Below are 26,728 nucleotides of genomic sequence, written 5' to 3' on the forward strand. Positions count from 1 at the left end.
ATCTCTAGACAAAAAACGTGACGACATAGCGGACTGTCGTCTAAAAATCGTGTGTCGTGCTGTGCGGTGTCGTTCCGTGTGAAAACGGTACATAGAAATGTATGGCGCCCGGAGTCGTTTTGTCGTGTCGTGTCGTGACTCATGTCTCGTGTAAAAACGCTCTTACAATATAATAATAATTATTGTACCGTATCACTCAATTCAAGTTATCATTTGCCACAAATTCAGAAATATTTTATAAAGTTGCAACACTATACCGATAACGATTATTTGCGTTTTGATGATGCACTAACATAATTTTACATTTTTATGGTATGGACTATGGACCCAGGACCGGGTAATGATAGTGCAAATTACTTTCGGCCTTCGGGAGACTGGAGAGTGGAGACATAGTGGACCATAATATATACCTATTATATGTCTAGCTCAAGAGCACCTACTTTGATACAACAACGTTTCGCGCAATCAAGCACTCTAGCTACAGTGTGTCAAGAAAGAGTAGACGTTGAAATAAATTTTCCAAACATAATCACGATCAAATGATAGTTCTTGCATGGTTCTTGCATCTTGTATTTTCGCAGAGAACGTTTGTACACTTCAAAGTTCTGAGTGCCTCTGAAGTCTGACACATTTGTAAACGTGAAAATATTTTAATGTTATTGCCATCACCCATATGAAAAAAAAAGAAGATTGACAGTGACCATTTGACATTGACACTGACACTCGTGACCTCAATTCAATCAAAATTCAATGGACCTCACAACAAAAACTATCCATTGTTTTGCGTTACATTAAAAGTTAAAAATTAATATTAATATAACATTTTATGCTGATTTTACATGTTATTTTAAGAAACATTTATTTATAGTATGCAGATGAGTCGTATGGGATCACCATCAGTCGGAATGGAAGATGACATCGGATCTGGTCATGCCTTGAGCGATTTTTTACTCCAACTTGAAAATTACAATCCCTCTATTCCTGATTCTGTTGTTGCATACTACCTTAATATGGCCGGTTTTGAATCACAGGACCCCAGGTAATTATCTCATCAATAATTCATCACCAATGTTAACAGAACATTTTTAGACGGGTACTCAACATTTATTTAGTTTTGGATCAAAATTAACCGTAGAAGAAGAAGAAATTTTTTGTACGTAGGCAGTGCCGTAAATAGGGCGGTGCCACCGGTGCCCAGGCACAGGGCGTAGACTCTGAGGGGGGGGCGCAAAAATCGCCAGACCAGGCAGGACTATTATTTTTTGCTTTGCTCCCGATAAGTTCCTACTGCGCCCCTACTGCTGCACAGTGTGGGTGGTATATAACAGGCGAAAGGCCTACTTGATATCAGGTACATTTACATACAGATTCCAAAATTTTAGTATCTATACTAGTATTATAAAGCAAAAGAGTTTGATTGTTTGTTTCAATGCGCTAATCTCAGGAACTACTGGTCCAATTTGAAATATTTCAGTGTTAGATAGCCCATTTATCGAGGAAGGCTAAAGGCTATATTTTATCACACTAAGACTAATAGGGCGAAGAAATAGAGGAAAATGTGAAAAAAACGGGGGGGGGGGGGGGGGAAATTATTTGAAAGGGCTTATTTGAACACGCCTATCTCAGGAACTGCTGGTCCGATTTGAAAAATTCTTTCAGTATTAGATAGCCCATTTATCAATGAAAGCTATAGGCTATATTTTATCACACTAAGCCTAATATGAGCGAAGAAATAGAGGAAAATGTGGAAAAAATGGGGGGAAATTATTTGAAAGGGCTTATCTCACAAAATACTGGAGCAATTTTTCTGTTATTTGGCACAAATAAGAAGTAGATTATGTGAAGGATCATATTTTTTGTGGACTTTGTCTGTGAAATATCTAACTTACGCGGACGAAGCCGCGCGGAAAGTCTAGTATTATTATAATAATTGGTCTACCAACAGTCAACACCATGTTTTTTTTTATATCGAATGAAATAAAACAGGCCTATACAGAGATAAATTGCTCTGGGTACCTAGGTAATAATACTTAGGTATCTAAAAAAAAACAAGGGCGCACTCGCACAGAGCGCAAAAATTTACGGCACTACGTAGGTTAAGATAAAATTTATAATTATAATTGTTTTATTTGTAGACTAGTCCGGCTCATAGCCCTAGCATCACAGAAGCTTCTATCGGACATAGCTAATGATGCCCTTCAGCATTGCAAAATGCGGACATCGAGCCAGGTGACTCAGACCTCCAAGAACCAAAAGGGACCCAAAGAGAAGAAGTATGTGATGACTATGGACGATCTGGTGCCGGCTCTCCAGGAGTATGGCATTACGGCCAAGAAGCCTCATTATTTTGTATAATTTTCAAACACTAAAATATTGTTTTATTCATGAATTAGGTAATTTATAAACATAAATGGACATAATAATTATGGGAACACTGCTCAGTTTGTTAAGAAGAACAGTGTCTACTGTCTAATCATCAGTTTCAATGCCACCCAAAATGTGACAAAATCTGATTTGGCTTTAAATCACTTATTTAATGGGAAAGCTAGTTTTAAAAGTTTAGGGCAATTCTAATAATGATGAGTAATATATGCAATTTGTATAAGTATTTATTTAAAGCTCGAGTGTTAATGTCCGTTTTTATTGTAATGATCAGTACTCACTATCGGTATTACTTTATAGTTTTACTCCAAATCGAGTAAAAAATATAGTGTGGAATGCAAAACTCACCACTAAGGCCCGCACTGAGCCGGCTCAATGGAATTAAATAAATCTAATTTTATTTGATAAAATCTAATGCCAGCCGTCAAGCTTTACTCAAGTGTGTCTATGAATTGCGAGACTTGCTAAATGTACCCACCGTCTCCTCACTTGAACAGTCATCTTTTGGCTCGAACGGTTCAGCGCGCGTCACTCTATAGATTCATGCTGAATGTGTGGACGAAAGCCCAAGCCGTGGGTTTTACTCTATGTGATTGCTCGATCGAGTAAAACTTGTAAGAACTTAGCAATACAGTCACTTCTAATAATTAATAACTGTAAGCAAAATAACTGTTCTAAATGACTTCAGTAACAACTAACATATAAATATGAATTTAATGTTTAAGTAAATGAAGTTGGTGTCAGGTTTGTTAATAAAAGTTTTAAAATTGTATGCTTTTTATTCTTTACAAAATGTTTGGAATGTAGGTACCTACAAGTATGTATTATATTTTAACAAGACGCAAAAAAGCCTTTTACTTTTTTGGATGAAAATATTTTTATTATTTTGCGCATGCATAATATATACTACAAACATAATATATATTTTTCTATTCAACGAAAATTGAAAAAATATGAATCAGGATTCGGGATGGACAGAGCTGCATGTATTATGTCAAAATTAGAAAAAGCGCCATCTATTGTTCAGTAGCAAGATTTTATATTGAAGTGTAGGCGGTGTAGCTAATTATGAATATTATTTAATAAAAATGTATATATGTCCCAGAAATTAACATTTTCTATAAACTTCTATGTTTTTTTATGCAGTCTTAAGTAAAACACGGTAGTAAAATTATATTTTGCTGCGTGTTTTACTTTACAAAATTACCTTATTTGGGTGTTTTGTTATAGTAGGTACTTTTGTGAAAGTCGTAAATTATATAAAAAGTTGTTTTATTAAAAGTTTTTGGTTTCTCCTTCAGACTAAAACTTTGTCTAAGTATATTTTAAACGGCATGACTGGTGAGAGTTGAGACATGATCAATACTTAATTAAGGAGAGTACTCTGTGCTCGATTCTCATTATAATTATGTAATAAAATTAGGTACTTAATTTTTGACCTATCCTTTTTAAATAAATGAATCATGGACACGTCTTTAAATTACAATGCGGCCGACGCGGCGCGGCGGCCCGCGGCATGCGCCCGGCGCGGCGGCCCGCGGCATGCGCCCTGAGCCGCGCGCTACTCCTTCCGCGATGTCCATGCGTTGGGCAAATCAGTGATCAATTGATTTCTTTTTTTATTATTAATAATAGCCAAATAGCACGTCCTCGAGTATTGAACATGTCTCACCAGTCATTGCCCAAGCATTGCCCATTGGTTACGCTACAGACTACAGAGTACGGTTACTTACGTTTACGACTTACGGCTGAAGCAAATCCAAGGACAAAAATATGCGGGTATAAAAATAAAACATCTCATTGCTATTCAAAGTTACTTTATTTGCAGTAGTGCTGCTTACCGGAGCCCGCGGGGGCTCCGCCCCACATCACTCTGTACAAACTTCGAGTAACAGGTGTAAAAGCATTATTGCGTTTTTCGTTGGAATGAGTGGCCGGGGCCGTGTGAGAAAGCCATCGAGCGGTTACTAGTTACTACTTTTATCCTCTGGCAACACTGACAGAAAATTTCCCGTACAGGAAACTGATTCTTAAGCCTGGAATGACGATTCGATTGCAGGCTCACTAGCACGTCAGGCAGCATGTGCACGCACGACTGAGACAGCCTGCGATCGTAACTGTATTCGAAGTTTGAGAATCGGACCGACGTTAAAACTTGACGTTTAACATAATTCTAATTTCCATAAAGTTACTACTGAATACAATGAATAAAGTAGATTGTAGGTGTGCCTAATATTTGACGGTTTTGTAGTTAATCATCATTAATAACTTTGTGGAAATCGATGTACGTAATTGAAACCAGGCAAGAGCGTTGTTCATTTTAAACTTGTTATTCGCGAATCGCGTAGCACTGCTTACAAAATGTGCATTTAATTTCATTAATTGGCAACTTTTTCCGTCACAATTTGTAATTTTTCTAATTTGATTGTTGCAACTTGCGGCTTTTTAAGTGGTTTTAGTTAGCAGTTGTTTGCGGCTACATGCTTGCCGTGTTTTCGATCTGTTCTCTGTTACCGAAGATGTATTAACGAGTAAAGCTTAAACGACAAAACCCGATGACATGTAAAAAGATGTATACTGGGAGTAAAATACAAAAATGTTGGTCCTACACATTATGGAAGTACCCCTACAGTGGCCGGGGCGCGACGGCGGCTGCCGGCGGATAGTAGAGATATGTCGCGAGTCGCCGTCGCCGGCCGCCGTCGCTCCCCGAGCTAAATCAACTTTGAGCGACAACTTTTTCTATTGCAAATAATGTAAAAATACATCTATTGTATTGCAGACTCAAAACGAATGCTCTGCTGAAGGGCGCTGGTCAACAATCGAATATAAAGTGAGCTGGGGATGAAAACTCAAGGAAACATACAGCTTGGCAAAAAAGAGTCAAGCGCGGTGACAGCTGGAACTAAAAGTCTTTATTTATAGCAACATTACAGTACTTGTCAACTCTAGTACATATTGGGTCAAAAGAAGCGTAGCGTCCTCGTTTAAAACGCACTCGTTTTTTCCCAAGCTGTACACGACAGAAGGATAACTTTTGTATAAAAATTGGGTCACTGCCTACTGCACTTTACTACGGTCTCAATATTTTTACTCCACTCGATATTGAATTGTTGACCAGTTACAATGCCAGCTCTGCAGCTATCCAGAACAAAACAGGCGTTCTAAGTGTTCGTATACTTGGTGCACATGCGAGGGCTCACTTCCACACCCATTACCACCTGACGCTGGACAAACCTCATAAAGCAATATAAAATTCGTAGTCTATTTTAAATTCAACTTTGGTGTTTACACGCAGACGCGAGGAGGTAGCTTTAATTTTATTTTAGGGGAGACCGGGCACCGATCTAGGATTACGACCGATTACAGGTATAAACTATATAGACACCGCCGGAGAGGAGTCGCTACTTCCGGTCCCGGCCCCGCCTCACGAGTCGCGCGACAAAAAATCCGATTCCGGATCGGATCGTTTCGTCGCGCCGTAAATATACTTTCTATTTCTGATAAGTATAAACATCGTTCCTATATAAATCTGAAGCATCTCTCGATGGATAGGTACACTCTAACATTAGTCTAATTACGAAGGCGCACAACATACAACTATCACTCCACTCCGCCGCGTGACCGAACGTTACCGGATACAGCAAAAGAATTCGTTGGATCTAAATTCGAATCGTAAAAGCTCAAACGAGAGTCGGCGCGGATCTAGGCAAACGAGGATTTAACACTGACCTATGAACACTTATTTTAACGTATTGACAATGATGAGAATTGACATTAATTTGATATCAAGCGCATCAGCAGACGAACGAACGTGAAACCTTCCCTCCTAATTCCGCGCACAGCCCACCACACCACCACACGAGAGCACACACACTACCGACACTACGCATCGAATACTATCTTAAATAGAAAAATTATTGCATGGAAGGCGAACGCCCGAACCGTAAACCTTTAAAAACTCCGAGCGATCTACTCGCGCGTCTCCACACCGAGCATAGCAGAAATCTTTCAAGGATTTTAGAATAAAATCCGCGCAAGGACGGAAGCCTAAGAGAACGAAGTGGACGAAGCTAACGACGCGAGTTTACTACGAGAAGGGACGTTGAAAAATATATTTATTAGTAACTAAACATTTTGGAACTTTATGCAATAATATTTATTTAGATACACTAGACCAGATTTATTATGTTAAATTATTTTTGGATTTAAATAGGAGAGCTACCGTTTGAGTATTTGGTGCTCTACAAAGACTTAACAGACAACATTGTATCTAGTGGTGGTGAATTCGTTAAAAATATTAATATAGCATTTGAAACACTAAATAATTTAAAAAAACATTTCTATTCGTCCATAAACCCGCACGTACAAGAGAACAACGCGAGTAAACCGCTCGGCCTCTACACAATTCGACATTTATAATATTAAAATTCATGCAAAAATACAATTTATATGGTCACTATTTGTATACAGTAAGTACAAGAGCTATGTACATCGCTCTACGCTACTGGCATGGACCGTGCTGTAGTTACAAATAAGCTGTGAGAACTCCTCCGACCGGTCATCGTGTATTGCCAGCTGTCGAAGCGTTTAATAATTTGGCAACACTCGGCACGATTCCTCGATATGGCAACACAACTCGTGCTAAAGCTTCGACAGCTGTCAATAGCAGCGCAAACGGCGACCCTCGGAGATGGCAACACTAATTCGGGGTTCAAATATACATATACATTTTTATAAAAAGATTCAAAATTTCTATACATTCAATATACATATTTTTTTCAAGCGTCAACAAAACAATACTGGTCCACATGGGAACAAACCCGCGGATAACGAAAGCGTACATTTACGATGATATTAAAATTTGCAATTTTTGGGACGTCTTATTACGTATGCTATAATATTGAGGTAACTCTGACATAATTATTATACCAAATATTCAAACGTATTTTTAGTATCGGTGGGTACTTGATCCATTTTAGGGTAAAATAAGCAAGTACCGCATTTTTGAGAGGAGAAGTATATCCAAAGGTGGAAAAATGGTACATTCATTTAAAATTTTAAGGCGTCTTGTCAATGAAATCCAAATACATTGAAAAGACCAGTATTATCCTTGTACGTAAGTTGTAAGAAATTACATACAACAGTGTTTACGAAAAACTTCAAATACCACTGCAATGAGTATAGCGGTGTAAGTTCTCTAATTTATTATTTAGCACTATTCGGGAGCACAGTTACAAACAAAAATATGAAAAGGGGTTAAAAAAAGAAAAAAATATAATTAGCAGTGCATTTAATAAAATAAAAACGACTGAGCACATCGAGGCGGATGCTGGCCCCACGTTGGGCGCCACAATACTTTGGTAGTTGTTGGCGTATGCTGCCGGCCAACTCATATTACAATTATTTGAACACTAACAATTTCAAATACAATAAAAATATATTTGAGATAAACAAAAAGTAAAATCAGAAATAATTTACTACAGCAGCTTCAGAAATTTGATTAACAATTTCCAATTCAGTTGATTAAAAGTTTTGAACATTTATATTGTCAGCCGGCAGATTTGAGACAAAATCAGAGAAAATACAACAGAATTGAAATGTGAACAAAAATTAACTATATCACTAAATATTGACAGATTTTGTCTCAAAATCGACAGTTAATAGAACAACATAAAAAATTAGGATACAAAGAGCATAACGCAAAATAAGGCACAATAAAAACCATAAAATACTAATGTCCCACGCCTAAAAGACTTACACATTAAGGTATGGAAATAGTGGCAATACTCAAGCGATACCATGGAAGCATTAAGACTAACTTTAAATAACACTAATTTGTTAAAAATAATAAATGTCAACGGGATAGCGGCGCTTTCTTTTCACTGTTATGAGAATAACGTTCTCCTTTGGGAGTCGGTTCAACGTAAAATACAGTTTAGGAGGCGTAAAGCTAGATTTTATAGTCTGTCATAAAAGTGAAGAAATTAAAAAGTGGCAACATCGCAGTGTCATTCCTTTTTTCTTATATTGATTTGAAAGGGATGACACTACGATGTTGCCACTTTTTAATTTCTTCACTTTTTTGACAGACTATAACTCTTCGGATTTTTATCTTTCTAAATCAAACATTTGAGAACGTAGATGAAAAGTAAGGCACTTGATCATTTACGTAATCTATCTTTAGACTCAATCCTCGACTCATTAACTAATAAACATAACATATTTTACTAAAAACATACTGTTGATGTGAAACATTTGGATAAAACGGATTTATGCTGACAATAACTTGTGGAAAATAACTAATAAAACAAAGATGATAAAAAATGCAGATTATAGTATAGACATAGGAGTCCAAGAAAAACAGATATTGGAAAAATAAAAATGCGCCAAATTGTACTAAAACAATTAGGGAAATCCTATCGGTAAATAATTTGTATTTGGGGGTAACTTGTTACATGATTCAACTGGAAGTGCTTATACAAATGATTTCAACGACCGCGTCCGTTCCGTTCCCAACAAACAGATAAAACTAACTATATACAAAATAACGTAATTGTAAATGGAAGCCACATACTCAACACACACAAATCAGCTACCTCCATTATGGATTTAGATACTTAAAAAAAATGTAGGTTCGATGTATTTTTACCACGAAACCAATTTTAGATTATTTTTCTGTTGATGTTATAAACTTTGTAATTTTACGTGTCTCATATTGCAAAAAATGTATCAATATTATATTTATAATCAATTTTTGAAAAATCTTTTTTTTTTCCTGAGAAAGAGATTTATAATTATTAGTTATATTTGTTTCCTCTTAAATGCATTAAGGTTCACACCGCAGCACGAAGGCAGCTCATTCGATATGTTTAGTCTGAACAACAACAAACGCAAACCATTCCTTAACCAAAGCTACTCCTGACGTACATTTAAAATGCCCAAACCGACATGCACGCTGATGAAATCCCACCAAAAAAACCTTGGCGATGCTCTCGAAACGGATTGAAACCATAATGGTAGGCTGGTATTGCTCGGTACCATGATTTAACAAATACGTTTCGTCAAGTACCGCAAACTTTGATTTTAAATGAAATTTATTATTTACAAATTATTCTTTATGTGCCGTTTTATAATTTAGGTGTTTAGTTTGCATAATAAGTCCTATTGTGTTAATAGTGGTATTATAAATGTTAATTAACGAGTAATCAATTTAGTCATTTTAAATGTTATGTAGACGATATTATTGTTGTGACTAATTATTGGACGTAACGTAAAGTAGCGAGCTAATCAATTGAATTCGAGAGCGATCAACCACACACGACACTAGCGAATTAACACATTACTGAGTACTTGAGGAATACCAAGCGTGTAGGACTCTATGAGCAAAACACTAACAATTATACTATGAAATTATTGAGTACATATTTTGCAGTTACTATATTTTCAAGAATTTAACATTTCTGTATACGAAGATGAAAAGAATTTCAAAGTTACCAATCCTAAAGGAAAAAGCCGAGGTACAATTGTGACATAACTAGACATACCTGACCTTGAGGTATAATTTCCAATGATACAGTTCACCATATAACTTCAGGAATATCAAGTGGTCCTTCAGTTGATAGTTATATAGGCATGAAATATCTCTCGTCACGGCAATTACAACTGTACTTGGGATGAAATGTAATTTGCCAATCACCCTACCGCTCAAATTCCTATCAGTCCACACTATATACACATTGCACGTCCGGGTAAACCTCAGCTACACCTACACCTTACACCGACGGTTAAAACATTGCACGAACTACGATCACTTTACAAACCAAACCAAAACATTAAAGCGAACTTATTGCATCCCTCCGCTGGGCGCTGATTATTGGTACGAATATGAATTAAATGGAGTTTGTGATCAAAGTGTGTTTAAACTAAATATTGACATGGGCACAGAATTACTAAATCGAATGGCTCGAGAAGATCAAGAAAAAATATGGTTTATGAGATTAACACAAAATCAACAGCTGTAGCCTGTAGGTTAGTTTCCATGTACCGACGACCCAGCTTCAGTGAGACGACTACAACGTCGTAAATTTTGTATTGTGATATATTCATAAGGAAAATAATTCATAATATTAACAAGACGCCTCATGGCAGGTGCCGGAAACTGATGAGCGTGGGGGTGACGTGTTTTTTATCAATAAAATTAGGTTTTAGTAGAGGTGCTTACACGAGCAGAACGTTAGAGAAGCGCTTGGATTACAAAATACTACGCTCTTGTGAGAAACCCGCCCCCCGCCCCGCTCACCCGCAGCCCGAGCCCGCCGACGGTAGTCCGCGCACGCTACAGTACAAGACACAACTAGGGCAGCGGACACTATACACTTACTCTAACAACTATGTATACATAAAATGATTTTCTGGGAATACGTATCTTAACGTAGGTAACTTCATTACAAACATATAAAAAACAAGGTTAACCGACGCCACCAACGTTTCAGTTCTAATATTAGTTCATCATATTTAACAGGAAAGTAGCACAGACACGATTATTATTCTTTTACGATACAATTTTAAAACACTTTTAATTTTCTACCTATTCACCGTACGCGATTCGATTTTTAATGAAAACATCGATGGCGCCAAATTAGAAGCGTTAATAATAGTTTGGCAACCGCAGCGAGCGGGCGCGGTGAGAGCGTCCGTCCCGCACTAACGTCCCAACAACACTGGCGTCCCACACTGCGCGAGGGTAGGTCGCGAGCCGACACCGAAGGTAGTCGCCGATGCCGTCGCGCCCTAGAGACCCCCGTCTTTGCGCCCCGCGCCGTGGGGACGACAGTCGGGCTCGAGTCACTCCGAGTTCGTGAAGTACTCCGACGCGTTGCCTCGGCAAATTGGACAAGTCCGATTCGACTGAAAAAAGAAAATCATCATGTTTAGCTACCGTCGTACGAAGATAGACCAAAATGTTTGGTGTAGATGATATTAAAACAACATTTCAAACTATATACGTATAGTGTACTCACCCTGAGCCACTTGTCGACGCACTTGGCGTGGAACTCGTGCGAGCAGGGCAGCGCGCGCAGCAGCTGGCGCGGCTCGAACTCGCACATGCACACCACGCAGGAGGTCTGCTCGCTGGGGCGCGCGCCCTCGCCGCAGCGGTACGACGGCAGCAGGTCGATCTCGTGGCGCGCCAGCCCCCGCGGCTTCGCCTCGCCCAGGCGCTCTGCCAGCGACAGCAGCGCCTCGTAGTTCTCGGGCTCCGGCTCGTCCTCGCCGCGCCCCGCCTCCGCGTACGGCGACAGCGGGAACATGGCCAGCAGGTTGAGGAACACCTGGTACGTGGGCGGCGGCGGCAGCGGCAGCGGCGGCACCAGCTGCCCCAGCGCCGGCACCACGCCGCCGACGTGCATCTGCGGCCAGCGCGGCGCCGCACGCACGTACGGCCGCGCGCCCCGCCCGCCCGCGCCCACTACGCCCACGCCCACCCCGACGCCCACGCCACCCCCCACGCCCACGCCTACGCCGTTTCCACTCCGCCGCTGTACCCGTAAACGAGACAAGTCTTAGACAAATTATTCCAGGAGAATGTTCACAGCATAATAGTACTCGTATAGTAATAAAGTAGTCTCACATGATGATGGTGCGACAGCGCGTGTCTCGCGTGGTGGTGCGGCGCCATGAGCTCCAGAGGCGTACCTCGCGTCTGTGCAGATATCGGTTTATGTAAAACATGTTTCATGGGAATTAGGAATATAAATATAAAACAAAAATTATAATGAACGCAATTCACCGTTTGAGAACTAACCTCAGGAGCAAGCAGCAGCGGGGCGTGATGCAGGTCGGGTGTCGGCTGCAGCGGCGACAGCCCGCCGTCGCCGCCACCTAACATATCTAGACGACCGCCATCTGCACGCTGTTGGTAACATACCGCAATTGTTAAACATTTTTACACTAGTATTTTCATTCTACTATGTATTACAAAACAACAATCAAAATGGACTTCAGTTTTCTAAGCAATCAATAATCATGCATTCGTATTCGACCACGTGGTGGCAGCTAGACACAGAATCCCATCGCTGCCACCAAACGCGGTCAGGTCAAACTCTAGTCATCATTTCGACTATACTTACCTGTGAGTTAATGTAGTGAGTGTGCGGGTGCGGCGGGGAGGCGAAGGGGCCGCGCGGCGGGGGCGGGGGCGCGAAGCTCCCGTGGTACAGCTGACCCGCGTACACGCCACCCATCTACACACACCACAACAGTCATACGCGGCAATCAGAAGTGGGATGTGCACATAATGCGATAGCTGGCAAATTCTATTTATCAAAATCTTTTAAAAAAGAGTTGCATTTTTTTAAAATTAGTTTCAATGTATAGTCTAAAATTGAACACAAATTTTGAAAAAAATAATTAATGAATTAGTGAAAAACATTTATAATTAAAAGCACTTACAGATAAAAAGTATTGCAGATATCGCATTAGGTGTTACACAATTTCCATCGAATTTGTAACTTTTAATAATTTACTTTGTTATCATGTTAGTGTATAACTATTAAGTACATATAAATGTTATTCTGTTAATTACAAATTCGATGAAACTTCAAAAAAATTAGAAACCAAATACCAGAACATAAAATAGCTAATTTGGCGCTAATTAAAATGTTTTAAGCGTTTAGATTGTCGTCTCGTTCTTTTAAAGGAGATAAAAAAATCATTTTAAAATTTTTAAACCATAATTACAAAGATTATTAAAAATAATACATAAAAATATTTAGAAAAGTTACAATAAAGTACATAAACAGAACTAATAATATAACAAACAAAACGAAAATTACCACCAAAATAAATATAAATAGTTAAGAACGAGATAAAAACCAACGAGCCAAATGTGATTGGCACAAGGGATGAGAATTAGCGCCCGGGTTAATTTACCGCACCCTCAAACGTCACTCGACAACTTAAACCATATCATGTTATTGTCTCCACATATAGAGCGTATCGTAAAACAGCCAAGTCTAGTAACGAAAGCGACCAGCCAAATATTTTTCTCTGATCATCGATATAACCAGTCTACAAAATACATAAGCTTGAGTTGCTAGCGGCAAAATAGTAAATAAATAGTGATACGAGGTCATCGGCGAATTCGGCCAGTGTGCGTCGATTCTCGGGACGCTTCGGCCGTTAAATGCGCCTCCGCCCCGCGCCCCGCTACTGGCTGAGAAGTGCCGCGAGTATCGCACCACACTGAGTGAATTTTTCGACCGATCGAAAGTATTGTACACGTCGAACATGGATCACATTCACAGGAGGTTCGAAAGGAAATCGTCGCATGCGGGCACCAATAAAATATAATTTATATACGCAGGGGTTAGTTCACAAAAATATTTGGGAGGTCGCTATCGACCAGGACTAAGTGACTTTACTTGGATCATAGCATTTCATTGTTAAAGGCCATATTTTGTGGTATAGAGCAACGCTAGACATGTTCGCAGCGATCTAGTTGGCGTTCCGATTACAAACGCTATTCTAAGCCGAAGAAAATCTTCATGCCGCCGTGCGACGAAGAATTTCTAACCAGGCACGAACGAGTAAGACATAAATAGGGTTTGTGATCCTTTATCGATACAGTACAATATGTACAGACCAAACTGAATGAACTCGAGTGTTGCATGCTGTAAAATCCTAGTTCCGAGGCCACGATCATATTTCACCAACGATACACGGTACTCGAGTGGCGAGTGGCGACGGAGGTCGGAACGAATTGTTAAGTCGTGTAAATTTAAATAAATGAAAATAAAAGAGTCGGTACGGAAGTGTGAGATGAATAAAACATCGACAACTGATTCGCATGACCGACCGTAAACTGCGTGTCCAATCAGAACGGATCATTTCAAAATAAACCGTTCCGATTGGCCGAAGGGCTTTCGTAGTTTATGTAATTAGACAGCGTCTGCCCTAGATCTGCGCTTAGAGTCGGCACGCTCGTCCTAAGTCATTAAGCAGTGTGCACAGTCTATGTAGTACATATATATTAAAATACGTAGGGTATTTATGATGCACACGTTCCTATGCAGCCTACCGCCACCTCGCTACGACACACTGCATCTAGCAGCCGCTGTTAAAGTCACCCAACGCCTGGCTTAAATATTTCGTTACCGAGAGGATTGAAACGTATAGATCGATTAATTATTATCGTCCGTGTAAAGTTGCGTTTTCAATGCTCTCGACAAGTCTGGGCCACAATCACATGAGCCAAGCTTTCATAAATATAAAAATCGCTAACATGACAAGTGCTTCAAAAGTTGTGGAAGTGTTTATTAGACAGCTGACGAATACTCTAAAAGATAATAATAATGTAAACAGTCCTAAGCAGACTTGCTTACGTATATCTATCTACACTACTGCAGGTTCTATTTTCGATAATCACAAAAAAGTAGTATAATATTATTGGGACAAATCAAAAATAAGGGAGAGAAATGTCGGTAGTAAGGAGATGTACGGAGCCGAGGAGCTGAAAGTCAACACCAAGAAATAAGAATGCAATAATCTCAGAAAAGCTTCGTAACCAAAGTCCAAACTCGGATAATCTAAGTTATCTGCAGATAGATACACGGCAAGCGAGTGCGCGAAACATCAGTAAAACTAACGTACAATATAATATAGTAAAAGTGAACACATCGGTATTTATTAGTAAAGCCCGCTCCCGCACGCCGCACCTCGGGTAACATTCAAACGCTACTTGAATACGGGTTAGAAACTTTCAACACGAGAGACATTCATGGACATTTAAGCGACAATCAAGGAGCGTTCGGTACATGGTAATAAAGAACTCTTAAAAGATTGAGCGTAGACTATTACACGTACAGTAGGCGACGAATATAATAAAAGCTTATTTTAGTACAAAACGACAAGGTGTATCATGCTCGGTAAGATTAAAGATCGTTGCCTACCGTACACTACCACGACGATCGTCGTAAGCTTACATTATACAAGCCACATATATTATTCACATAGGTTTAACACTATATTACCCTTCTCACCAGTAGTTACCGAATTCTTTTAGTCGATAATAATCTGGGCATGCATATCAGTCGGTGCTCGACGTGTGAACATACATTAACATAGGCTATAGCCGTGGACCCAACTATGTCAAACATGAAAATTTTACTAGAAAATTTAACAAAAAGCACGCAGTGATGAGGTCTAGGAAAGTACACGACTGGCTTCATCGCATCGAACGATAATCTGGATCTAAACGTTACTCTCGAATCGTATAGGATCGACAGATGAAAAAAGCGATGGGAGTTGACGCAAGTATACAAAAGGAACAAACAATTATAACAAAACCGAGTAAGCCCGCAATTAGTAGAATCGGCGTGCACTCAGTGTCTATAAATGAAGAGGATGTAATTGAAAATAAAAAATGAGGTCGCTTCCATGCTCAGCCAAGCGTACTGGCTTTGTTTTTCTAAATATTTCCTATATGTATAAACTAAGTAACAAAGTATTTTATTTTCAGATCTAAATTACAGATGCGTCCAGAAATAATTCTACGCCATCTCATCGAACACCTCAGGCAGAAAAGTACAACTCGTAGAAGTAACACGACATTTTCAAAAAGCCAAGTGAGAATCAACGTAAGCACTTACAAAGCTAGTAAAGCAACTAAAATAAAATGCAACCTGCACGTTGTGATTCATGTTACAAACTCGTCCGAGGACTGGATCCAAACAAAAACCCAAAGACATTGAAATTATATACGTACACAATAACATTGGACCTATATGCAGAATTGCGCCAAGTTAAACCGTTCCAAGCAAAGTTAAAAAACAGAATCCACCACGATACCTAGCTACACATTACTTGCAAGTTGGAAGAGCTAAACAGAAATAATCTTGAAGGACAATTAATATAGAAATTAATAGTATCGGAAAGCTCATGAAACTCTACAAAAGGCCTCATATTTTATACATAGACGATATCGTTAGCGGTGCAGTATTAGGATTTGTGCAAATCTATTTAGGGGTTATTGCAGAATATACTTTGTCATTACTGAAAACACAATAGGAAGATATTTGCTTCTAGTGAAACATTTGAAATAGAAAATATACAGTAAGAAAATTAATATACAGTCGTAAAAAACTACAAATATGAAATAGAAAGACGGTCTAGAATTTGAGTGAACGTTTCGCTAAAATCTAGGGCATCGAAACAATTCGTCTTTACAATACCAAGCTGAAACTGATCATGTTCATGAGGTGACCATGCGACAACCCTCAATCCTTGATCTGAGATTCTCTGGTTCGCTACTACTTGTTCCTGTTAAAATGGCGTGCACCGGTCGTTATGGGGTTACAACACTCACGAGAAGAGTAAAATGAGACGAAAACGTGAACTCATAGCTCTATGTGGGTTACAAGCTCTGTAAACGTGAAGTGGCTACTTCGACAGCACTTTTAACAAGAACGACTCCCAAACCGATTAGTCACTCATTGCAACAACAGACACCTAGGAGCTGAACAGTGGCGCAAGCGTGCCGAGCAGGCCCCCGACTGTTACGGTGGGGCGCCGCCCCCCCTCCAGATACTACGTTTATAAACTATTACGATGAAGAAAATATAATGCGTAACGCGCTTAGAATCAAAATCACTTTGCTAATCTTTCATAAGGGTCAAGATATGCTACGCGCAGCTGTATGTGAATTATATTTTCTCATACTAAAAGTGAATAAACAAGTCAGGTGGGGGCGGCAGCTGTAGGTTCTGACCTGGAGCCACGGTACCTGATAGCGGAGCGGCAGCGCCGGGAGCATGGCCGGCCACAGCTCGCCCGCGGCCGCCGGCGCCGCCTGCAGCGCCACCTATCCCACCGTGTTTGTGCGCTCACGACCATTTCACACGCTGACGCGTACGCGTTGACACGCGGCCGAATGGAGGACGAATTGGAACAACTATTGTGACGCTTTCGTCGCAGTATAATTTACGTCACTATGTTTTTCTTTTAATACGCTTTAATCGCGTCAATATACGTCATTATAAAAAATACTGTATATATTATTGTCAAACACGTCTGCAAATTCGGCCACGTCCCAATAACAAGTTTCATAAAAATATTTATGTAATAGCTAACATATTATCGTATCGCGTATGCTATGCCCAGATAGTTTCTTCTTGGATGTGACTTACAACTAATTAAATGTTGATCAAAAATTTAAAAACGTTTATGTACAATTTTCACAATACAATCAGTTGATGAATTTTGATCGACACTTTTGTAATACTATGTCAAAACTTTTCAATTAACACTATAATGCCTTATGCTATTATAAATGTATAATTTTGACCGAACAATATTTTTTCTGTTTATTGACTGATATATAATAATTTCTGCTGTTCTCGTGTATTTGTGTAAAATAAAATTATAACATATTCATACAATGATCACTGATATTCAATTTTTATTTAAGAAAACTTTTAAAGAGCGTTGAGCGCAATAATATCCTGTCATTTAATTTTTAAGCTATTGTTGTTTCAAAAATATTATTCCTTTAGAAACTCGCCTGCTTATTTGAAAGTAATTACCGAAAATAATATAAGAATACTTTACTCATACAGATACTCATATAATATTATAACTAGATATCAGATATGGAAATATAATATAATATTTCAAATATTGCTCAAGGTCATCAATAAATTTAAATAAATAATATAAATAAAAACTGTGAATAGAGTATCAGATATCAATATTACGCTCAACACTCCGTCTCTCTCTCTGCGCCTACGTGCGAGCGGGACGACATACCTGCGTGCGCTGCGGGTCGCGGTGCGAGTGGGCGTGGTGGGGCCAGCCCACGCCGCCGCCGAGCGCGCTGATCCGTGCGCCGCGCAGCGCCATCTATCACAGAGCTTGAGTTAATACGTACGTCACAAATCTTGATAGCACGTAGCGAGTTTTGGAAGGAGAATCCACAGCTACATTTCTTCGGTGAGACAACCGTTTATTGGTAGTTAAGTGATCAGATGGTGTTGGTGATACGCTTCTGGCAGCTATTGTATGTTAATCGTAGATATTTTTTTTCTTTTGCTCCCCAAGTTTCACCGAGCCATCTCAAAGTTTTGCATGTATACTTGACAACCTCACCTGGTTGATATCGAGCAACAGAGGCGCATGCGCGGGGTGCGCGTGCGCCGGGTGCGGCAGGTGGGCGGGGTGGTGGGCGGGGTGCGGCGCGTGCGCGGGGTGGGGGGCGTGGTCGTGCCACACGCCGCCGCCGCCGCCGCTCAGGTACCGGACTCGCCGTCTGGGGAGACATTATCACTGTTAACAGTTCATTTGTAAAAATCCTATTCATAATTTCATAAAGGCGAAAGCAAGTCTGTCTTAGATCTATTTGTTCGTTACCTCTTTAGACTAAAACGACTAAACCGATTCCCGTTTTTACCCTTTGGGTACGGAACCCTAAAAAAGGTTGTTGTGATGTCCAGAAAATTAGCCATAATTATTCTTAGACTGTTTCAAATAATAGTTTGGAAAAAAGATATTGATTAACATAGCATTTTTGGCGTCCAGCTTACAACTTAGAACGCTGGATAATAATAATATAATACGTAAAGGGAGCACTGAAAATACATTAAACGACTCTGCAAACTTGATAAGCCTAAAAGTGATTTCTCATTGAACACTTGATTATACATTTGACAGTTAAATTTTCAACTCTCTCGTATTGGGGTATCCATTTTCAATGCTCCGAATCTTTCCCCGGCTTTCCTGATCATACAGGCCTCATCCTCAACGGAACTTACTGCGGCTGGTAGTGGTGCCTGGGTGTCCGCCGCTCCACCGCCGGCGGCGGTATCGACACGTTGCTTTCCCCTGAAAAACATAACACGCGGATTAAAAGTGGGTTGCACCAGAGGTTAAAGTTATGGTAATAGTTAAGACTAACTTTAACTTTAACCTTAACTTTGACAGATGACAGCTGGTCCGACAAGGATTGAAATGAACGTGGGCGCTGCTGGTAAAGGAGAACTGTCAAAAGTGGCGTTTTTGTATGATGGCAATTGGCAGCGTTAGTTCCTTTTTTCGCCACGTTCATTCAAAGCCTTGTCGAGCTAAGGTTATGGTTAAATATGGCGTCCATTTTTTACTTTTATTTAAGTTTTAGTTACAGTTATACGAGGGGAGGTCCAAAAGTTCGCGGAATGAAAGGGTTGTTAATAAAATATAACAATAAATTTATTTTTCCTTTTCAATATAATCACCCTTAAGTGTAATACATTTATTTGATCTATGGATTAATTTTTCTAAACCATCGAAAAAATATTTTTTGTCTTTGGCCTCAAAATGCGCCGAAATTGCCTCCTTCACTTCGTTATCGTCGGCAAATTTCCTTCCCCTTAGCTCTTTTTTTTAAATTTGGAAACAAATAAAAATCGCTAGGGGCCAGGTCTGGACTGTAGGGTGGGTGAACAAGTGGTTCGAATCCATGCGTGTGAAGAGCAGCCATGGCAACTCGGCTCTTGTGAACCGGCGCGTTGTCTTGCAAAAGCAACACACCCTTGGCCAATTTTCCACGACGTTTTTCTTTAATTGCCTCCTTTAACTTTTCCAATATTAATGCGTAGTATTCTCCGGTTATAGTGGTACTTTTTTCTTTATAATCAATCAGTAATATTCCCTCACAATCCCAAAAAATAGTGGCCATCAACTTTCCAGCCGATTCTGACACTTTGAATTTCTTGGGAGGTGGTGAACCCTTTTTGTGCCATTGCATGGACTCCTGTTTTGATTCAGGTTCAAAGTGATGAGCCCATGTTTCATCTCCAGTAACAATCCGCTCCAAAATCTGCACAGGGTTGTCTCCACACACCTCCAAAAAGTGCTTAGACGCGTCGATGCGCTGCTGTTTTTGAAGCGGCGTGAGCATTCTCGGCACCCATCTTGCACTGACTTTAGTCATGCCCAAGTGGTCGTGCAGGATCCGCAAAATGGTTGTATCTGATACTCCAACAAATGCAGATAATTGTTTTTTCTTTAAACGTGTGTCTTCCAGTACAAGTTTTTCGACTTTTTCGACGATGTCTGATGTGGTGGCCTCAACTGGCCGCCTAGAGCGAGGGTCGTCTTCAATTGAATCTCGACCATGTTTGAAAAGTCCATGCCGCTTATAAACCATTGTTTTACCAGGGCACTGATCTCCATAAACGGCTTCTATTTCATTTAAAATGGTTTGAACGTTTTTTCCTTGCTTGGTAAGGAATTTTATCACAGCGCGATGTTCAATTTTCTCCATAGTTGCAGTTTGCTTCCGGATTGACTTGTTTAGCAGGCGAGTACTCGTAAACGAATGGCGCTATAGGGTTGAGATTTTATATATATACTAATTATGAGTGCTCAATTAGTATGACACTAAGCGAGCAACCCTATCCCCACTCCATCCCCTCCATTCCGCGAACTTTTGGACCTCCCCTCGTAGTTAAAGTAAGTTGGTGCAACCCACTCTTAATAGTGAGATCATAATAACCGTTACAATCATGGGTAAGATGTGTATGCATAACATGGAAAATTATTGCAGAGTATTATTAGGAAAACCCTAAATAAATACGTGATCGAAAAGCAGTAGACACAAGGATAATACATGGTACGGCTGTTGTTTTAGTGCTTGTATGGTGTGTCATACATATGGTGTGGCAAAATATGAATTTCAAAAACCCACTGAATGTGAACAACATACAAAAAAGATTACAGCCACTCGTAACTACTCAAAAAATGCGAGATAGAGCGGGATTAAAGAGGCAGCATGGAAATGCTTAAAACAGCACTCTCAAGTAAGTCATCCCATTGACCACCTTATCTCCCCACCCACCTGATGATAAATGCCTGGAGATCCGCCGTCGCTTCCTGGTGGGGCTGTCCCCGGGTTTGCTGGCCAGCTCCCCGTCGGACGACCCGGAGCCGCCCACCGCCTCCGCCAGCGGCCCGGGACCCTCCAGGGGGTTCGTGTCCTGAAATAAGTTGAAAAACATAAAAATTGTGTTGCATAATAAGAGGTCATACTATTATAATGAATACAAATTATTTATTAATTAATGCTGATTTTGTTGCTAGCCCCAGTTTAGCTATATTTCTTATAGTTGCTGTTTTACATTTATAGAGCTCTGAAGATCAGACACAATGTCAATTACTGTGATGCTGTCGCCAATAATGTATATAAATAAATTAGAACTTATTGTGTGTATAAAAAATACTTTTTAACAGGATTGTAGACTTTATCCTAGCGCAGTGCTTGTGCTGAAGACCTGCTGTAACTAATTCCCTTGGAGGTTTATAATGTTTAATACGGCCTCTACACGTTGATGCCAATGGACGAGAGAGTACGCCACGATGCGCCACCATTGCGCAGTCTGTGTCCATAGCCCAACGTGGGGCCGCATAACGAATGTTCTCACCATGTGATGATGGTGTGGTGGGTGGTGATGATGGTGCGGCGACTCGGCGGACGTGCCGGCCGCGCCGCCCGGGCTCACGCGCAACTCTGGAACCAAAGAGAACAGCGTTAAGAAATACAAGAATACAGAAGCATGTGAGAAAAAATTCGTGACATGTGAGATACGCACGTCGATTTTTTAAAATCTCAACTTCTGAGAACTGACCCAAGTCTGACCCTTCATGGGGCTTTCCGCGTGTGATGACATTCACATTCCCCAGGCGCGGGTTCTGCCCACTCAAACCCCATGGCGCTGAATCCACTCGCTGCTTGCCATAAAGTGGAAACGAGGAAATTCAATAATCTGCCAGAACTGCCCTGATCGTTTGCAACTCTTGGGGGGCATTTTATTCATATTGCGTATATCCTAAACATCACAAGGCACTTGAAGTATTGATTCCCCAGCAGCAGTAATTAGCCCGGAGCAGATGGCGTGCAACATTAATGAGAGTCCCTGAGTGTTTTCAGTCTACCCTCGCCGCGGTAACGACTATGACTTGTGTTGCGTATGCCTGAATATTTTACTAGATAAATATGGAGCGCACTCAGATATTCATTGTGACATCATTTTGGGACTCGCTACAGAGGCAATTTATTTTCAAAGGTTATAACAACGACATTTTCTTAAATTCTTAAAATGGCGGATTCAGTTGGCAATGTCAATGCGGCAAGCAAACGGTTGACAGAGCTACGTGTTTTTTACATTATCGAAAAATAGTTGTAGGCACTTGTAGGGAAATTATAACAGCGCAAATACATTATCAATTAAACTAGAGATCGCCCAATGGTCGAAATTCGACCTTAGGATTAGGTACTACCCTTAGATGAATGACCAATCATTTATCTAAGGTACTACCTATATTTTGTAAAAAGATATGTATTTATCATATTTTTTCAACTCTTGTCTCTGGGACTCAGCTGATCTCAGACTGGCCGTGTAAGCATTGTCTAATAGTATCTAAGAATCATTAAAAAAAACTATAATCCATTTTCAATTTGTCACCTTGTTGTCAACAGACTTCAACCATAAATAAAAGAGTATAATTCATATGTATAGGCTTGTCACTCAAAAATCTGTCATTTTTCCTAGTGTGTGTGTGTAATGTTTTATTTGTTAAAAAAATGTATAATAAAAGCATGATTTCAAAATAATATAAGCTCGATGCACTCCTTCACCATATAAACTATAAGTGTGCAAAATTTCATTCACCTACGTTTCCCCATTTTTCGTAAAAAGGAATACAAAGTTTTTGGCTCACGTATTAATATACTAGCTGTTGCCCGCGACTTCGTCCGCGTGGACTTCAGTTTATAGCGCGCGATGTCAAAAAATTGGTGTCAAAAGCTTTTATAAAAAAACCCTGGTACCCCTTAAATCGATACAGCTGTGCAATTTGCACACAATAAGTATTTCATTTTTTTATATTAAACTTTATATTTTATGCCAAATTTTAAAGCTTATTTAGCCCTCCAATTACACAACTTTACCTATAAACTATTTATCATTGATAGATTTAAGGTTACGTCACTGCACAGATAAAGTACTGAGTTATTTAATACCGTAGAATAGATATAACAATCGAAAAAAATCGAAACTTAAATGTAAGATGATACCACGTCTTATAGGAAGACTTTTGAGTAAGCGTCAGCGCGATGTAGAAGACGCACGGCGCCATCTATTATGAATTGTTGGAACTAACTTAATTGAACAAATTTACGCATTTTCACCCCCTTACATCCCTTTTTTCCAGTAAAAAAGTAGCCTATGTCCTTTCTCAGGCTTTAGACTATCTGTATACAAAATTTCATTACAATCGTACCACTTACCAGGGTTTTAAAAAGTTTTTAAATTTGACACAAATTTTGTTGACACCGCGCGCTATAAACTAAAGTCCACGCGGACGAAGTCGCGGGCAACAGCTAGTTATGAATAAAAACAATATTATATAGTAAAGTAGATATGATTAGTTCTGTTACAATAATAAAGTAAAAAATAAAACGCCATCTGTTTTCATATATTAGAATTAAAATGTTGATTGCATTGATATATTTTCTGGATGGAATATAGGCCAACACGGTACACTCGAACTCCTTTATTTTAGAGCGCCATCTGTTGTCAACTTGTTACATATATTAGAAATGCAGTAGGAGTTCTATAAGATAAGATAGATTGATTATTATTATACCAAGTGATAATATTATTAAACATAATATTCTAACGTATTAAAAACTATAAACAAAAACATAATAACTAATAAGTATGATTAGTTCTATGTTACAATGAAGTAAAAAATAAAACGCCATCTGTTGAATCGTATTAGAACTAAAATGTTCATTGCATCGATATATTTCTGGATTTTTTATAATATTATACAAAAAATATTTAATATTTTTGAAATTTTATTTTAATACACATCCAAGACCCAGGAACATTGAAAACTTTTTGTTCCGCCTGCGGGACTCGAACCCAGGACCCCCGGGATGAGCGCTGGCCACGCGCAATGCGAATTCATTTTCATCGATATTTTCATGGAAATAAGATATTTTCCCACATCAAAATGTAGTAATGTCCTTTCTCAGACTCTAGAATAACTGTGTACAAAATTTCATTGCAATCGGTTCAGTAGTTTTGGCGTGAAAGCGAGACAGACAGACAGACAGAGATACTTTCGCATTTATAATATTAGTATGGATATAGATGACGTGTTGTTATCGAATCTGAATAAAGCCTATTTCGTCAATATCATCTTTGAACGGATAGTATTGTAGCGTAGTGTAGTCTGGGGCCTCTAACGTAGTGTCAATTGTAATTCTATACCCAATAATCGTTTGTAAGGCAGAGACAACCTTATGACAAGAATCTGAGGTGTCAGAAGATGCCTGCAGGCGTAGCATGGTCACCATAGAAACGGTTTCTTTCTACGGAAGAATAGACAAAGTGACAGTTAGACAAGACAAAGCGACAAGACAATGGAAATCCGCCATTTTGTCGATAAAATCTGTCAGTATGTCGATTCTTTCCCATGTCTACTGTTGTTATGCTAGCCCTACTGGTGTGTCACTGCACCCCTAACAGATTAATAAATAAATCTTAGTTATTACGTCACTAGTCACTACGAACGTTCAGACTTCAGACAAAGAGATTGCGTTTTCTGACAGCATACCACATCGGTGACGTCACTATGACGTCACTTAAAATTTTGATCCTGAACCTCCTCGTTATTTTGGACTAGATGACGCCCTAACTTCGTTGCGACTTGCGCCACAAATCGGTTATCGCGGAACCGTACCTTTTTTCGGGTCTAAGTACTTTGAGACTCATCTCTCAGCAAAATCGGTTCACCGGTTCAGACAGACAGACACACTTTCGGGTTTATAATATTGGTATGGTTTTAACACACACTTCTAACGAATTAAAATGTTAGTACCTATGATATTCATAACGTGATGTAAAGTAAATATTACATAGGTGTCTTGGAGGTGACTTACCGTGGTACCTACGCGAACATCCGTTTTTTATTCGAGCGTAGGATTAGACAACTCGTCAGAATATTGATCGTCAGTCAACATCATTTAAACTTACAATGCCAGTCTATTATTATTTTTCTAAGGCAAATAATATTTGAATACCGACTAGATGACACCCTGAACTCCCTTGCTCGAAATACGGTAAAAGCGTGGGACCCGTACATGTGTCCGCAGCAAAAATAAATCCTATGCACTTTCCGAAGTATTTCCCTACCAGTCTAAATAAATTTAGCTAAAAAGGCGTAAACATCTGACTCTGACGTAAATCGTAATGGACAAACACGCAGCCACAATAGACATAGCGACCAGTAGTTCGACTGCAAAGAAACGGACAGGTTTCAATATCTGTCAAATTCGTCGGGTTTCACTAGGATTATGAACGGAATGTGCCTCGCGCTGGCTGATATAATTTATTTTTAGGGCGAGGATAAACCTCAATTTGTTATTCCGCGACTTCCGGTTTACCTAGTTCCAATATAATAACGAAGTTTTAAAAAATATGAGGTATAAAGCACAATATTTAAAATACCTTAAACCATAAACATTTTAATAAAAGTTAATACTTTGGCTGTAATTAATTTACGAACTCACCTCCGAAAAAAATCTATTTCATCGAAATATAAGTGTTAACTAGGATAATTATACATTTTATTTGAATAAATTGTTAGTAAATCTATATTAAAAATTCTTTAACCGAACAATTTTGTTTCTTAATGTTTATTTCCAAAGATATTAAAAAAAAACATGAAAAATAGAGAAAATCCGTTTGAGTGACTTCAGTTTTATGCTAAGCTAAAATGAATCTTAGTGCAAAGTTATAGTTTTGGATTGAGATTAATCCCCGCCTTAAATATTTAAAATAAAGATTTCAAAATTGGATTCTGACAATTTTAATCGCATATGCCAAAACACAAACAACAATACGACCAAAGAGGAACACGTCCATCGAATATGTCATATTTGTAAATTCGTAGGTAACAAGTTAACAACCCTAGCGACGATTTTCGTCATAATACGTCAAATTTAAAAATTTCAACATCAGTTCTAAGTCGGCATACTCTATCATTCTATCTACTCTGTCAACCTACCTCAACCTGAGGGCTGAGGTAGGTTGACGAGTGCTGCGACTCGTCAACCTACCTCAGCCCTCAGGTTGGCGAGTGCTGCGTGTTCGTTTTTTGCCACTCCAGCGGTGTCGAGGTCGCGGCACTGAGTGGCAATGACACTATTGTGGCGGCCGATTGATCTGTTCCCAATTACCTGATCGACCTGAGATACCTTTCAGATTACATCCATATTCTAATTTCCATATTAATATTATTAACG

The 26,728-nt window shown here is 39.3% G+C and overlaps 2 protein-coding genes across 2 annotated transcripts in view; one reads left to right on the forward strand and one right to left on the reverse strand.

Moving 5' to 3' along the window:
* Nucleotides 1–759: 759 nt before the first annotated feature.
* On the forward strand, nucleotides 760–3,152 carry LOC121740505 (transcription initiation factor TFIID subunit 10-like). The gene is made up of 2 exons (XM_042133221.1): nucleotides 760–1,039; nucleotides 2,136–3,152. Exons 1-2 carry the CDS (start codon nucleotides 870–872, stop codon nucleotides 2,353–2,355), a joined length of 390 nt encoding a protein of 129 aa, XP_041989155.1. The 5' UTR covers nucleotides 760–869; the 3' UTR covers nucleotides 2,356–3,152.
* Nucleotides 3,153–8,504: 5,352 nt separating this feature from the next.
* LOC121740506 overlaps nucleotides 8,505–26,728 on the reverse strand; it is a 56,582-nt gene continuing 38,358 nt past the window's right edge. The window contains exons 13-22 of the mRNA XM_042133222.1: nucleotides 21,837–21,922; nucleotides 21,254–21,392; nucleotides 19,191–19,260; nucleotides 18,529–18,688; nucleotides 18,190–18,282; nucleotides 12,516–12,629; nucleotides 12,191–12,298; nucleotides 12,017–12,088; nucleotides 11,406–11,924; nucleotides 8,505–11,292 (exon numbers count right to left, since the gene is read on the reverse strand). Coding sequence (XP_041989156.1) covers nucleotides 11,230–11,292; nucleotides 11,406–11,924; nucleotides 12,017–12,088; nucleotides 12,191–12,298; nucleotides 12,516–12,629; nucleotides 18,190–18,282; nucleotides 18,529–18,688; nucleotides 19,191–19,260; nucleotides 21,254–21,392; nucleotides 21,837–21,922 — 1,424 coding nt within the window. The 3' untranslated portion in view covers nucleotides 8,505–11,229. The remainder of the gene's footprint in view (nucleotides 11,293–11,405; nucleotides 11,925–12,016; nucleotides 12,089–12,190; nucleotides 12,299–12,515; nucleotides 12,630–18,189; nucleotides 18,283–18,528; nucleotides 18,689–19,190; nucleotides 19,261–21,253; nucleotides 21,393–21,836; nucleotides 21,923–26,728) is intronic.

This window comes from Aricia agestis, chromosome 3 (genome assembly GCF_905147365.1).
Source record: "Aricia agestis chromosome 3, ilAriAges1.1, whole genome shotgun sequence".
NCBI classification, from domain to species: Eukaryota; Metazoa; Arthropoda; class Insecta; order Lepidoptera; family Lycaenidae; genus Aricia; species Aricia agestis.